This window comes from Osmia bicornis, chromosome 5 (genome assembly GCF_907164935.1).
Source record: "Osmia bicornis bicornis chromosome 5, iOsmBic2.1, whole genome shotgun sequence".
Lineage (NCBI taxonomy): Eukaryota > Metazoa > Arthropoda > Insecta > Hymenoptera > Megachilidae > Osmia > Osmia bicornis.
In genome coordinates, this window is record NC_060220.1 from 1,282,205 (window position 1) to 1,294,368 (window position 12,164).

Genomic DNA, 12,164 nt, shown 5'->3' on the forward strand with positions numbered 1-12,164 from the left:
AGAATTGAGTACTTACTCATACTGCGAAGGTTACGTGCAAGAAAATGTCACGACACTGAGGTCATGCGTATAGGAGCGATGTCATGAATGCGACTTGTAAGCATTTAAACCATTTATTGTTGTCACGCTGATAAATTGTTTAATCATTAAGCAAAATAACATGAAAAATCCATGAGAATTTTTAACAAATTAACAATTACAAAATAAAGCGAAAAAAAGAGAAAATTAACACAATGCAGCGATTCTAAAGTACAACCTTTTAAAATAGCACATATGTAATCCTTGATAAAGATTTATGAAAGTTTAAAGAAACGATTCAATTGACGAAAAAAATGGCTTAGTCAATAATGAATCGATTAATAAACGCGTCGTTAGTAATAAAATGTTATATTGTACACCTTAAACATTATGTTCTTTATTTTTGTTCTGACATACTTGGAGGGAAACAAAATCTTGATTAAAAATCATATTACCTCTAATTATTAAACTTACACACCGTTATTAGAAAAAAAAACCTGTCACACACAAATATACTACTGCTAAACAAATTTTATACTGTTCTTTTTTTTCATACGAAGGATAAAAATCTATAACCCGTAATTTATCCGTAATTAATGTATATATGTAATTAATCGATAAAAAAAAAGAAGAGAAGAAAATGAAACTTACGTTACTAAATGAAACATGTGGTATAGGCGGTGCACAGTCTTCAGCAGTAAAAAAGAAAAGGTAATCGTGCTTGTAACTGAAGTACCATCGTCTGAACAAGGGATGCGTGCAGGCTGAGCTCGCCACAAGGATAGAGGTGCATTTGTATTCTTCTGATATAAACAAAATTCTTTTATGATAACTTTTTAATTTCGCATCAGCGCTGAAACTCCTTTATCCTGGCCGCTCCTTGCGCAATATGCAAGCACCCCGAAGTAGGATTCTTTCTATCTTCTATTTATAATCAGCCAGAACAAAAACAAACTATTTAAACGGCAAATAACACATAGACTACATAAAGCACAATTACAGTATATTTCACAAATTGTTTAAACATTCATATATAATTATACGAATCTTCGCATATGACGGAAAGGCGATTTGATCAATTAGGGAAAGATTATTCGTAAAAACAATGTATTTTTTTTTTCTTTTCGTTTAAGGACAGGAAAAACATTAGGAGATTTAAGGGCTTGCAAAAATGGTTTTATCTGGCAGATTGCCATGCCAGTTTGGATTGCTGGCTTAGAAATTGCGAGGCCTATCTCTCTTTACTGCGAGAGGTTCTTTCCTAATATTTTGTTTTATTCCACGTTATTTTTCCATCTTTTGTTCTTTTTTTTTTTATCTGCATTTCCCGCCACGATCGATGCATAATTTCGGAATGTTGACAATATTCTAATTTTACCTTATCAAGGTGCAATAAATAAATGATATCTCTTTTACACTGAGATATATACACGGTTGACTGACTGTTAGTTTCATTCGCGAGCAGGTGAAGGAGGGTGTAGTTGTTGCACCTGCCGATAGCCAAGCAGTGAGGCAACCATTTTGTATAGTTTTGTTTTTACTTTTTTTTTTCTCGACGTATACCACTGAAAACTTAAAAAAATAGAAACAAACTTTTGCAACTAGAAACAGTAAGTCAATTGCACCGTCAGTTACCACTCACTGCCTTTTCTTTTGTTCATGTCAACTGATGGGCCGATGCTACATTTGTAATGTAGTGGACAGAGCAACATTCTCTCATCTATTGATCACATTTTTATCATCGTATTTATATAATGTAATGTACAATATGCAGCTACATTATGATAATCAGTATGTCCAACGCATTCAAACTGATAACACCATGGGTACTTCACTTTTTTGTTCTTAAATTTTTTTGTTTTTTTGTTTTCAAAGATATTCAAATTATTAATTAATCAATATATATTGTATGTTTCAGAGTTAGGTACTTTAATACAATTACTTCCAAGTTTTCCACCTTTCTTGTGGTATCTCTGTGTAAAAAGTGTAACTATAATGCTAATATAATAATATTATAATAATAAGTTGCACAAGGCAATAGTCCTGTGTGGCCGTTCGAATGTGTTTGCGGCCGTTTCTCCACTCCCCTCCCCCCAATAACTTCCTGGCACAACGACAACTTTCGATAATCTCTCCACCCTCCACTGAAGATCCAAAAGAACTCGCAGTTTGCACTTAGTGTTACCTCTTTTTATATTATTACTCATTCATGGGGGGACAGGTGTGTAGCTGATTTTTTTATGATGTTAATATAGCAACTGAATGTTGACAGGATAACGTTCCAATTAGCGATTGGCACTTTTGAGCTGATTGGAGAGCCAATCGAGGCCCTCGTAAAGTCCGTCTCCACTTGTGGCGCACGTTGCTTGAATGTACCAATTACGATTGCGTAAAGAGTGCAGGCCCAACTTATCGGTAATCTCCGCTGCATTCATTGCATTGGGAGATCCTAAAATTGAAAGTATTCTAATGTGTCTACTTTTAAATGCATTCATTGTTGCGTTAGTTGATTTCTCTTTGGCTTAGTTATTAACAATTCTCCTGGCATCCTTTCATTCAATGTATATAGTGTATTGTGTTTGCACAATTAGTATTGTATCTCATGAATCAAAGAATGTTTTGTGTATTAATATATCCATAAATATACTTACTTGTTTGTTAGCAAATATAAGAAGTACAGCATCTCTAAGTTCATCTTCTGCTAACATCCTCATTAGTTCTTCGCGTGCCTCGCCAATACGTTCCCTGTCATTACTGTCAACGACAAATATCAGTCCCTGAAAGTAAATTTAATTTATAGGAATAGCTGTATTTGGATGTCCTTTATATGCTAAATAAATTAACATTACAATAGAATTATAATAAAAACGACAATAATTATTAAGGAAAAGAAGAATAATGTTAAGAAAAAGAGTTATAAAATTTTAATAACATTAAGAAAAATAATGAAATCAGTAAGTTGCATACTTGTGTATTTTGAAAGTAATGTCGCCACAGAGGTCTGATTTTGTCTTGGCCACCCACATCCCATACAGTAAAACTTATATTCTTGTATTCAACTGTTTCTACATTGAAACCTAAAATTTATAATGTAAAATCAGTAAAATCCATCACTGAATACTGAATACTCCTTCTCTGTGTTTTCCAAGAAAGAAAACAAAATTGAAATAATTTTAAAACAAGAACTATGCATTTGCAATATATTCCTGTTTAATTACAATTAGAAAGAAACTGTATGTTTACCTATAGTGGGAATTGTAGTGACAATTTCCCCTAATTTTAATTTGTACAGAATTGTGGTTTTACCAGCTGCATCGAGACCCACCATCAAAATCCTCATTTCCTTTTTGCCAAATAGGCCTTTGAATAAGGTTGCAAACATATTCCCCATGGTTACTGCTGATTATGTAAATACCTAAAACAAATAATAATTTACATTAAAATAAATTGTGAACACTATAAAATCATTTTAGATAATGTATTTAAAATACATTTTAATAGTATCTAAATTATAACGTGATTCGCATCAATATTTCTGCTATTTGTGACACAATGTAAATACGGTTCTTTGTTTCATTTATTTAAACTATTTTACAATTTCTACAAAAATTAACCTAGATTATAATTAAAAATATGTATCATGACTTATGTAAGAAAAAAAAAAAAAAAACACTGAAAAATGACTATAAGGGCAAGAGCATCATCTGTAAAAATACAGAAAGCACAAAGCTTATAGTTATGAAACTATAACCTTACCATAACTTTATTATCACAAATTTCTTATATAAAATCGGTTCAGTGAAATGTAATTATGCCAGACATATGCAACAATACAATGTACAATACAGTTTACGAACAATAATATATCAGAATTAAAATCATACCACAGTGGAAAAAAAAGTAATAATTTCGACAGAACAAACGGCAAAAGAAACAATAATCGATCGGAGATAACAATTTTCAAGAGGTTTATATGAGTGAGCAAAAGGAACACGTTTCGTGAACGGAAAAAAACTGAAATTACGTAGACGGAGCCAACGAACAGAAACATGCGTAAAGTACTGATACTCTGACACAAAGGCTAAAGAGCTAACCTGCACATATATATGAAACAAACAATAAGAAAAATTCTAACAAACGTCTTAAATCATGGATTTTAGTTTAACTAACGAAAAAAATGTGTAGAAGCATGCATGAGATGCTCACGCTGCCCGCTATTGATTCTCATTTTAATACATCGCTATGATTATCGAACTAGCATACCGTTCAGGATCACTCTAGAGCGTTTTGCTGGTGATCTATGCACTTTTAAAACGTGATCGGCTACCTAAAACGCCAATACTCAAGTATTGCGAGCAAGGCGGAAGATATTGTGCGGTTTGCGAAGCCACTGCGTACACCCGGTTGTCTGTCACCTTCGACCTACTCCCCAGCAAATCGTCAAAGGTTCCCCGCTCAAACTTCCATTATTTATAAACGTTGTCTGATTATTGAGAGTTTCCCGTAATGTCACGTTGTCCGTATAAGCCACTTACGTTACTTACGTTTCAGTAAAAAAGATTATTTTCACGAGAAACGATAAAACATAAAACCAACACTCTCGAAAAGTACCGTATGTCAAAATGGCGGACGTGGAAAGGATTCATGCCTTATGCCACGTATAGGGCCCTCAAAATTCTCCGATTGGCTACGCCAGTCACGTGACATGGAAGATCTTCAATCATTTGCGTTTACTTCGGTAGGTGTCGACACCAATTGGAACAGTGCTAAAGGGACTCTCAAACGATCAATATATATTGTCAATATTTCACTATTATCTAGATTATTAAATGTTTTAACGGACATATCGATTGATTATTAATATTTAAAATATCTATAAGATGATTTGATGAAATCAAAAATATTTTTAATATTGACGAAATATTGACAATAAATATTGATCTGAGAACCATTACTAACAGTACTTCAGTTGGTATCGAGGAAAGCTGCGGTGAATAGGGGTGCTAATTTGTTTTTAATTTATACTGTATGTTATTTAATTTTACTAAATTAGCACTGGTAACTTAGGAACGTTAGATTCTATTGAAGAGTTGTCATAAGTTTTCCAAGTAGTATTATATATTAATTTAATTCTTTGACATACATTTTTGGTGATTAACTATATTAGTAGATTTATAATTGATTTGATTGTTTATACACCTGGAGTATGATATTTTTCATCTAATGTTCCTTCCCCGTAAATTTCACATTCTTCTGTGTTAGAAGGGATAGCAGTTATGATTTCTAATGTTTCAACTGAATGCCCGGGTTTTCTGTATACAAAACAATAAATAAATGTAATAATTGATGTAGATAGTAATCAGATACGTGTTTAATTAATTTACTTTGGTTGGAAGGAAACTGTAAGCATCAAAGAGCTGTTTTTACCATTTAGATAGCTTGATAATGTTCCTTCTTTTCGATCAAGTATAAAATCATTGTTCTTGAACTTTTGATTGACTTTAATGTACTGACTGCATACTGTTTAAAGATCAATTAAATCGCCGTGTTAATATGAAAAGCAATTTATATGGTTATTAATGAATTATAAAAATATAGCTATACTTGATAAGTTTTTAACAACTATCATTAGTTTTTTAGTATCACCTATGTAAACCAGACCAAAGTTCAGTGCATACGATGATAATTTTAATATTGGTAACCAGACTTGCAGAAATAATTCTATCTTCTGAAATTAATTGAATTTAATAAAAAATCATGTTTTATATAATTAAAAGATAATAAAAATTGAAACCTGATAACGTTTATCGGTGTGTATGATTTGCAGCGGTTGTGTCAGCGTAATTACCGAATCATACAAATCTTGACATTTATGCGTATGTATTATTGTTTCAATTAATTCTGCATCCACGATACACATTATTTTGACCTGTAAAATTAATGTTGTTTAGAGTTTTTACTTGTAATAAGAGAAAGATAGATTACTTGGGCACATCCTTTGCTACTTATACATATAGTCCCTGTAAATTTGCATGGATCAGTTTCTGCATAAATTGCAACAGATTTGATATGAAATGGATTAAATGTTTCCAACATGATTTCTATGGTTTCAGGTGCACAATTATGTAAGAAGAATGTTTGAATCAATCTAAATTTAGAAGCATTTAATTGATTATTCTCTGATAGAATATCTTTTTAATGAAAATAATTGAATTTGTGTACTCTAATTTTTTTGTTTTGCTCTGCATTACATCATGGGCACAGCACTTGAATGTTCTGTTTGCTTTAGGAATACTAAAAGTCACTCTTGGCTGGATAATATCTGCTGTAACATCAATTTCTACAGAGGGAAAATAAATTCCATCTTGTCTAAAATAACAATTATCTCTATACCTGTAACATGATAAAACACTTTATAAAACATTTCAACTTTTACTAGTTTATGATATTAATTGAATATATGTACAAACTTATCGCTTGGAGCAATTCTTAGAAATCCCAGAATTTTAGAAAGGAATTTCTCTTCGTAGATCTTTTTCACTTTATTGTCATATTTGTCAGGTTGTATACTGATTCTTAGGGAAGCAGTATCATTGGGCAAAATAAACATTTCTCTTGGGGTAACCTTAAGGAATATTAAAATATTTCCTGATTGTTTATATTTCCAAATATTTTTCTTAGTACTCTATTACAATCCACGTTTCTTGTTTCCTTACTGTACAAGCTATTGTATCAACAGGACCATAATAAGGGAGTATTGAAATTTTGAATTCAGTGTCTTCTACCTCTTCAGTAGTGTTATGACTACTTGTATCCGAATCTGCAGTTTTTTTATCTTCTAGTGTATCATCACTGGTATATTCTACTGAAATTTCAGTAGTTTGTAAAGATTCACCATCTGATTTCCAGGACGTGGCCATATAAGAGGATCCTCTAAATCATTTTATAAAATAGTATCATGTATTATTACCAAATAAAAACACTTTGTTCCTTGTATGTTATGAATACACATTTACGAATGAGTATATGCTGCTATATCAGTACTGATACTGGATCCAGTAGAGTTATGTTCATTTAGATTTTCTGTTGATGAATAAAATTTCACATGTTCAGTTTCACTAGCACTTTTTGATCTGCTAGCCCTCAATTTTGATGCCAACTTATCAGTAAATAAAGTACAGACATTAACTGTAACGTTAAAAGGCATGCTTTCTGTGACTGATGTGATTAGAAATGAATGCCAATCAATAGCTATGGGTACCACACTAGTATTCCTTAATACTATTTTCCTTTCCTGTAGACGTATACCTTTAATTACTGTTCCATATCTACAATTAATTAATTCACTTGAAACCACAAGCACATTAATGTGTTAGATAGAAGCAACAGATAGATTTTCTAACATACTTAAGGACAGGTACTTTTGATTGATTTCTATCCGAAATAGACACCCATATGGGTGACCCAACAACCTGTACACATATATCTAACGTGTACAATGGTAACCCTGTTATATTTATCTCCAATTTATCAACATAAATACCCCAAGTATCACCAAAAGCATAGATATCCACCGGTACAGCCTCGAAAGGTCCGATATTTGAACTTAAGGGGTCAACATAAATCACAACCCCAGAGTTTGGTTGTTTCACTCGGTACATTATTTCCTCTGTAGAATAAAATGTTTTGGGGAATGTTAATTTTAAATGAAATAAAATAAAGTCCTACCAATCAGGCCCTTTTCTTGACAATGAACTCGCTTGTAGATAGACTTAATACGATCCTCCAGTGATATCCCTTCACAGGAACACATAACAGGATAGAAATTTTTTAAACGTAGTCGAAAATTTGTTGGAATGGATGTCTCGTTTTTTATGATGAACGTTTTCTTTTCCACTGAAAATTTATAATATATTCCATTCCATTTTGATATTACAATGGTCTTGTACAACTTAGAAGTACCCGTCCTCAAAGGTAGATTCAAAAATTCCATTACAGTTGGTTGCTGAGTGAACGGCAGAGTTATTTGGAAGAAAGGAACGATATCTTCACAGGAAACGATCTTCTCCTGCGAATATTTCCCATTTCCTGTTGCCAACTTACTCAACTAGGATCGAATGAATTTCTAAATTACGGTAAATTCGTGGTTAAACCCACTAATCTAGTACTTGAATGATCTCTGAAGTACGGGTACTCAAGGTAGATTGCTCTCCTGATTCTTCAGCCACTTCGCTGATCGAAGGACCTGCAGAAGCGTCTTTGAGAACATCTCCTTGATCCAAATTCGCGTTCATTAATTCCTGCTCCTCTCTTGCTCTATATTTATCCAACAATTTCTGCAAAGTTGCAAAGTTTGCAAAAGTGAACCTTCAACTAAAAATTGCAATTACACTTACCATGCCTTTTTTACTTTTTCCTGCTAAATCCAAAGCAAGTTGAAGGCTATTCACGCGCCACTCTATTCGAACAAAATTGTTCTTCAATTCCACAGGCTGTTTGTCACTTAATGGGAAGTAAAATGTAACATAAAGTGGCTCAATGTTACATTCAATTCCCAGCATTATGATTTTTTGTGAATCCCCAACGAAACAGAGCATGTGTAAAGACTGCACGATCCCCTGAAAATTGATACTCTTTAAACAAATCTTATTACGTTTCCTGTAATTAAAGATGGATCACAATACGTGATAAATTATTAAGAAGCATTTAGATGTTTGACCTCTTTCAGGGGCATAAGAGTGATCTTCATTTTCTCTGTGGTTCTACCTGATAGTTCTCCTTTTTCAGGGCAAACACAGATTTTCATTTTCTCTGCATCTTCGCCATCCACATCACCCCATGAATAAATTAACGAATGATCGGAGAGATTCTTGACTGTCAGTACACAAGTTTCCTCGATACCAATGTATAAAGTTCTGGGATGTATAATATTTTCAATATTTATAATAATTTTAAGTTGTCATACAATTACATACCTTGTAGGTCTAATGATACCCATGGTTATTTTACGTTCCCACAAGAGTGGCTTGAATTGTTTTAGATTCATAATGTCGTAATGTGAAAACAACTCGTCTATCAACTATATAATTAATTTGATGAGTGGAGTCAAATTGAAAAAGGGACAAGTTTTTTACCAGTAAATTCGTAGATTTACATTCTTCTCCATCAGTTCTCATGTCTTCTCCTTCAGTTTCCTCTTGTTGATCTTGTATGAAATCGTTATAGTCCGATATTTTTGCAGCAAGCAGTTCCACTATTTCATCGAAGGCTTGATCACTAGATTAAAAAAAAAAAAAAAAAAAAAAAAAAAAATTGAATTATGTACATAAAATATTGATTATCTTATAATAAATGCACCTTTTAATTTGATCATCCGTTGTATATTGCAACCATACCTCCAAATCAGCGACCCAAACATCTACAGACTGATGATATTGTTGAGGTATAGAATTATTGGTAAATTAGTTACTTAGATACTTAGTTACTCATACATTTAAACAATCGCGTTGTTTATTAATACACTGCTTAACACGTGACTGTGTCTTGTCGCAAATAGCCGCTTCAGGTATATCTTCTACGTACAATCTAAAAGTTTCCATCAAAGTTTTAATTCTACCATTTGAAAATGTTCACCATGTACTCACTGTAAAACGGCGAGATAAAGGGCTGGTTGCAAATTACTATATTCTGCAATTATATTGAAATGATGCGTGGAACTTGGAGCAAATATACCATGATCTGGTCGAATGAGAAGAAATTCCAGAGGGAAGCGTCTATGCTGGTTCATTTTGTTTTCGTCGGTTTGGATGTCTCGTTTCTCCCATTTGAAGTACATGCTTATTTCACTGTGAATGAAGCAATTAAGAAGATAAATTGGCCTTTGTATTTTCTTAATTTACCTGGTATTAGTCACGTAAATCGTGCATTGACCAAACATGTTTGGAGCACTTGCATTTATCTGTACACAGTAGTTTGCTTGCTTATCTACACTTTCCTTAGCTGTTTTGTCTTTTTTTAATTTCTGTAATTTGATTACAATAATTATTACAGTATAACACACTAATATTTTTGCCACATAATAATTCTTGAAAAGAAGAGTAATAGATACTTTACTAATCTGAATGAAAGACGGTTCGTATATTACACCATCTCCAATTATTTCTGTGGCTAGTATAGTACCATTGTTACAAAGTATGTACACTTTGTCCACCTAACAATAACACGTTAAAATCAACGAACAAGTTAAATAAAATAGAATGATTCTGAACAATTACATGAACGCCATAAAAGTCTGGTAAAAAGGATATATGGAAAATCATCTCTTCTTGCGACTTTAGTATAAAATATGCTGGCCATACATTGAAGCGTGATAATTTTAACACATTTGTGTCCGTGATATCCTAACAAAAGAACGAATAAAGATGAAGAAGAAAAACATTGATGGGCGTAGGAAAGATCATACTTGAATGTGCATGGTAGCCCAATCAATCTCACTCATCGCGAAAAATCTTCCGTCTCCTCCAACGTTCTTGAATTTGATCGGTACATGTACCGTCTCTCCTATAAAGCCTATTTTACAGTCGAAGGTCATGCCTGCAAATTTATTGTGAATGGTATCCCAACTACGGACGCTGTATGAGACGCTGTCTTCACTAGACTGCAACATACCAACGATGGATAGTTGTTAGCTTTCACAAAAGTTTAGAGTTTAACTTAACAAGTACATTTACGCTATCTTCTGAGGATGATGTTTCTGGACGCCAAGCCTGGACTAAGAACTTTGCATTGAATTCCAGAATATCAAGAGACTTCTTTGACGGTGGACAGGTCCCTATGGAATTATGAATAAAAATGATGTTAGGATTAAACAACACTTGACATTTGTGTTAAAGCTAACGAATCATTTTACCTAATAAAATAGGAGGTTCTCTATATCCATGTAACCTGATGATCAACGATTTTCCATGCTCCACCTTAATCACCAGTATCTCTTCCGGTTCGTCGACGTCGGTGCAGCGGAAGAAAACGATCAATTGGAAGTGCATCCCCGGAGGGACGATGTTCCTGTTACTCTCGAGACGTTTTATTACCACATGAAAGTTGGAGTTACACGGTCTCGGTTCGATTTGAAATTTTGCTGGCGATGTGCTGACATTTTGCAACGTGATTGTTTTCTTAAATAACAATTTTAATTAATGAAACCGTTGAATGAATTACGATGAAACTCGAGGCATACCTTGTACAACTTGTTTAATTTGAAATTACGAAATTGCACGTAAGTGGAGTCTGCGATTATGATATTTTTCTGCATCCCCAGTTTAATTATGCTCCTCTTAGCTCGAGCGTTCCAATGCGGTGACTTCGAGTGTTCTCTGTAGAATAATTCAAATTGAATATTATGGTGGCTAGGATATTATAAATAAATATGTATTTCGAAGATTTACGTATTAATATAGATTTTTGGTAGAGATGTTAGATGCACTAATGGTGATCTCTTGTAAATCTTTGGGTTCAGTTGGGCCAGGTCTACCAGTTTCTTGTATTCTTCCCAAGTGCTCAGCTTCGGTGGTTCCAATTGATCCAGTTCGCTAATATATTCATCTAAACAAATATTTGAATAATTTATTAGTTTCTAAGAAAGCTAATTCTTTCGTGTTTTATACCTGACTGATCTTCGTATTCTTCAAAGTCAGCATCCAATTCCTCGTATTTGAATTTCGAATCTCGATCATCTTGATCAACGCGTGTAATATATTTTAACATTTTTACATCAGCTGGACATGGATTTTGCAATTTGCTTCTGCGAGTCTATAAAAATTCCTGGAGTTATTATTTTATTTAACACCTTGAGTGACTCGCTAAATCAATAAGAACATCCACTGAATACTAACATAAAGTAAGTAAGAATATTTGTGCTGCAACACAACATTTTCTTGATGAGATTTAACAATGGTATACGACATTTTCCAATTACATGTATCTTGAGGAAGTTTTTGAAGATCCTCTCCATTCTTCTCGTTATTTACGGTACGAACGAACGATGTAATGTTCATTTTATAAAACTTTAACAATTATACTGTTAACGCATGTAATTACTATTTGACGTTAAATTAACAAATGAAATCGCCAGACGATGAAAACAATGA

General features: G+C 33.1%; 3 protein-coding genes across 12 annotated transcripts; all 3 read right to left on the reverse strand.

The window, feature by feature from the left end:
* Positions 1 to 1,004: 1,004 nt before the first annotated feature.
* On the reverse strand, positions 1,005 to 4,644 carry LOC114871163 (ADP-ribosylation factor 1). The gene is made up of 5 exons (XM_046285909.1): positions 4,282 to 4,644; positions 3,262 to 3,433; positions 2,986 to 3,095; positions 2,666 to 2,795; positions 1,005 to 2,467 (listed from the first exon to the last, which is right to left on the reverse strand). The coding sequence occupies exons 2-5, from the start codon at positions 3,407 to 3,409 to the stop codon at positions 2,304 to 2,306; spliced, it is 552 nt and encodes a 183-aa protein (XP_046141865.1). The 5' UTR covers positions 3,410 to 3,433; positions 4,282 to 4,644; the 3' UTR covers positions 1,005 to 2,303.
* Positions 4,645 to 5,118: 474 nt separating this feature from the next.
* LOC123987631 lies at positions 5,119 to 10,209 on the reverse strand. Of its 9 annotated transcripts, XM_046285898.1 has the most exons (22): positions 10,127 to 10,197; positions 9,918 to 10,039; positions 9,663 to 9,863; positions 9,510 to 9,603; positions 9,376 to 9,443; positions 9,153 to 9,294; positions 8,994 to 9,097; positions 8,738 to 8,933; positions 8,415 to 8,636; positions 8,187 to 8,354; positions 7,981 to 8,086; positions 7,747 to 7,914; positions 7,426 to 7,687; positions 7,035 to 7,346; positions 6,804 to 6,951; positions 6,489 to 6,643; positions 6,241 to 6,411; positions 6,004 to 6,166; positions 5,813 to 5,947; positions 5,623 to 5,746; positions 5,403 to 5,538; positions 5,119 to 5,330 (listed from the first exon to the last, which is right to left on the reverse strand). In XM_046285898.1, the coding sequence occupies exons 2-22, from the start codon at positions 9,953 to 9,955 to the stop codon at positions 5,210 to 5,212; spliced, it is 3,234 nt and encodes a 1,077-aa protein (XP_046141854.1). In that variant the 5' UTR covers positions 9,956 to 10,039; positions 10,127 to 10,197; the 3' UTR covers positions 5,119 to 5,209. The 9 variants fall into 9 exon arrangements, with proteins under 9 accessions (XP_046141854.1, XP_046141852.1, XP_046141853.1 ...); XM_046285896.1 differs by having other exon boundaries at positions 7,747 to 8,086; positions 10,132 to 10,209; XM_046285897.1 differs by having other exon boundaries at positions 5,665 to 5,746; positions 7,747 to 8,086.
* LOC114871164 lies at positions 10,127 to 12,142 on the reverse strand. Of its 2 annotated transcripts, none has more exons than XM_046285906.1 (8): positions 11,910 to 12,142; positions 11,682 to 11,826; positions 11,463 to 11,619; positions 11,255 to 11,390; positions 10,928 to 11,192; positions 10,749 to 10,849; positions 10,481 to 10,675; positions 10,127 to 10,418 (listed from the first exon to the last, which is right to left on the reverse strand). In XM_046285906.1, the coding sequence occupies exons 1-8, from the start codon at positions 12,069 to 12,071 to the stop codon at positions 10,203 to 10,205; spliced, it is 1,377 nt and encodes a 458-aa protein (XP_046141862.1). In that variant the 5' UTR covers positions 12,072 to 12,142; the 3' UTR covers positions 10,127 to 10,202. The 2 variants fall into 2 exon arrangements, with proteins under 2 accessions (XP_046141862.1, XP_046141861.1); XM_046285905.1 differs by having other exon boundaries at positions 10,743 to 10,849.
* Positions 12,143 to 12,164: the final 22 nt, after the last annotated feature.

Coding starts and splice junctions, on each gene's coding strand:
- LOC114871163 (XM_046285909.1), bottom strand. CDS start 3,409: ATGGGGAATATGTTTGCAACCTTATTCAAAGGCCTATTTGGCAAAAAG. Junction 2,796..2,985: donor ATTACTTTCAAAATACACAA/GTATGCAACTTA, acceptor ATTTACTTTCAG/GGACTGATATTTGTCGTTGA. Junction 2,468..2,665: donor ATTTGCTAACAAACAAGTAA/GTATATTTATGG, acceptor TTTCAATTTTAG/GATCTCCCAATGCAATGAAT.
- LOC123987631 (XM_046285896.1), bottom strand. CDS start 9,955: ATGTTTGGTCAATGCACGATTTACGTGACTAATACCAG. Junction 8,087..8,186: donor GTACTTCAGAGATCATTCAA/GTACTAGATTAG, acceptor AAATATTCGCAG/GAGAAGATCGTTTCCTGTGA. Junction 7,688..7,746: donor TCAAGAAAAGGGCCTGATTG/GTAGGACTTTAT, acceptor TTTATTCTACAG/AGGAAATAATGTACCGAGTG.
- LOC114871164 (XM_046285905.1), bottom strand. CDS start 12,071: ATGAACATTACATCGTTCGTTCGTACCGTAAATAACGAGAAGAATGGA. Junction 10,850..10,927: donor AGAACCTCCTATTTTATTAG/GTAAAATGATTC, acceptor ATAATTCCATAG/GGACCTGTCCACCGTCAAAG. Junction 10,676..10,742: donor CCTCAGAAGATAGCGTAAAT/GTACTTGTTAAG, acceptor GGTATGTTGCAG/TCTAGTGAAGACAGCGTCTC.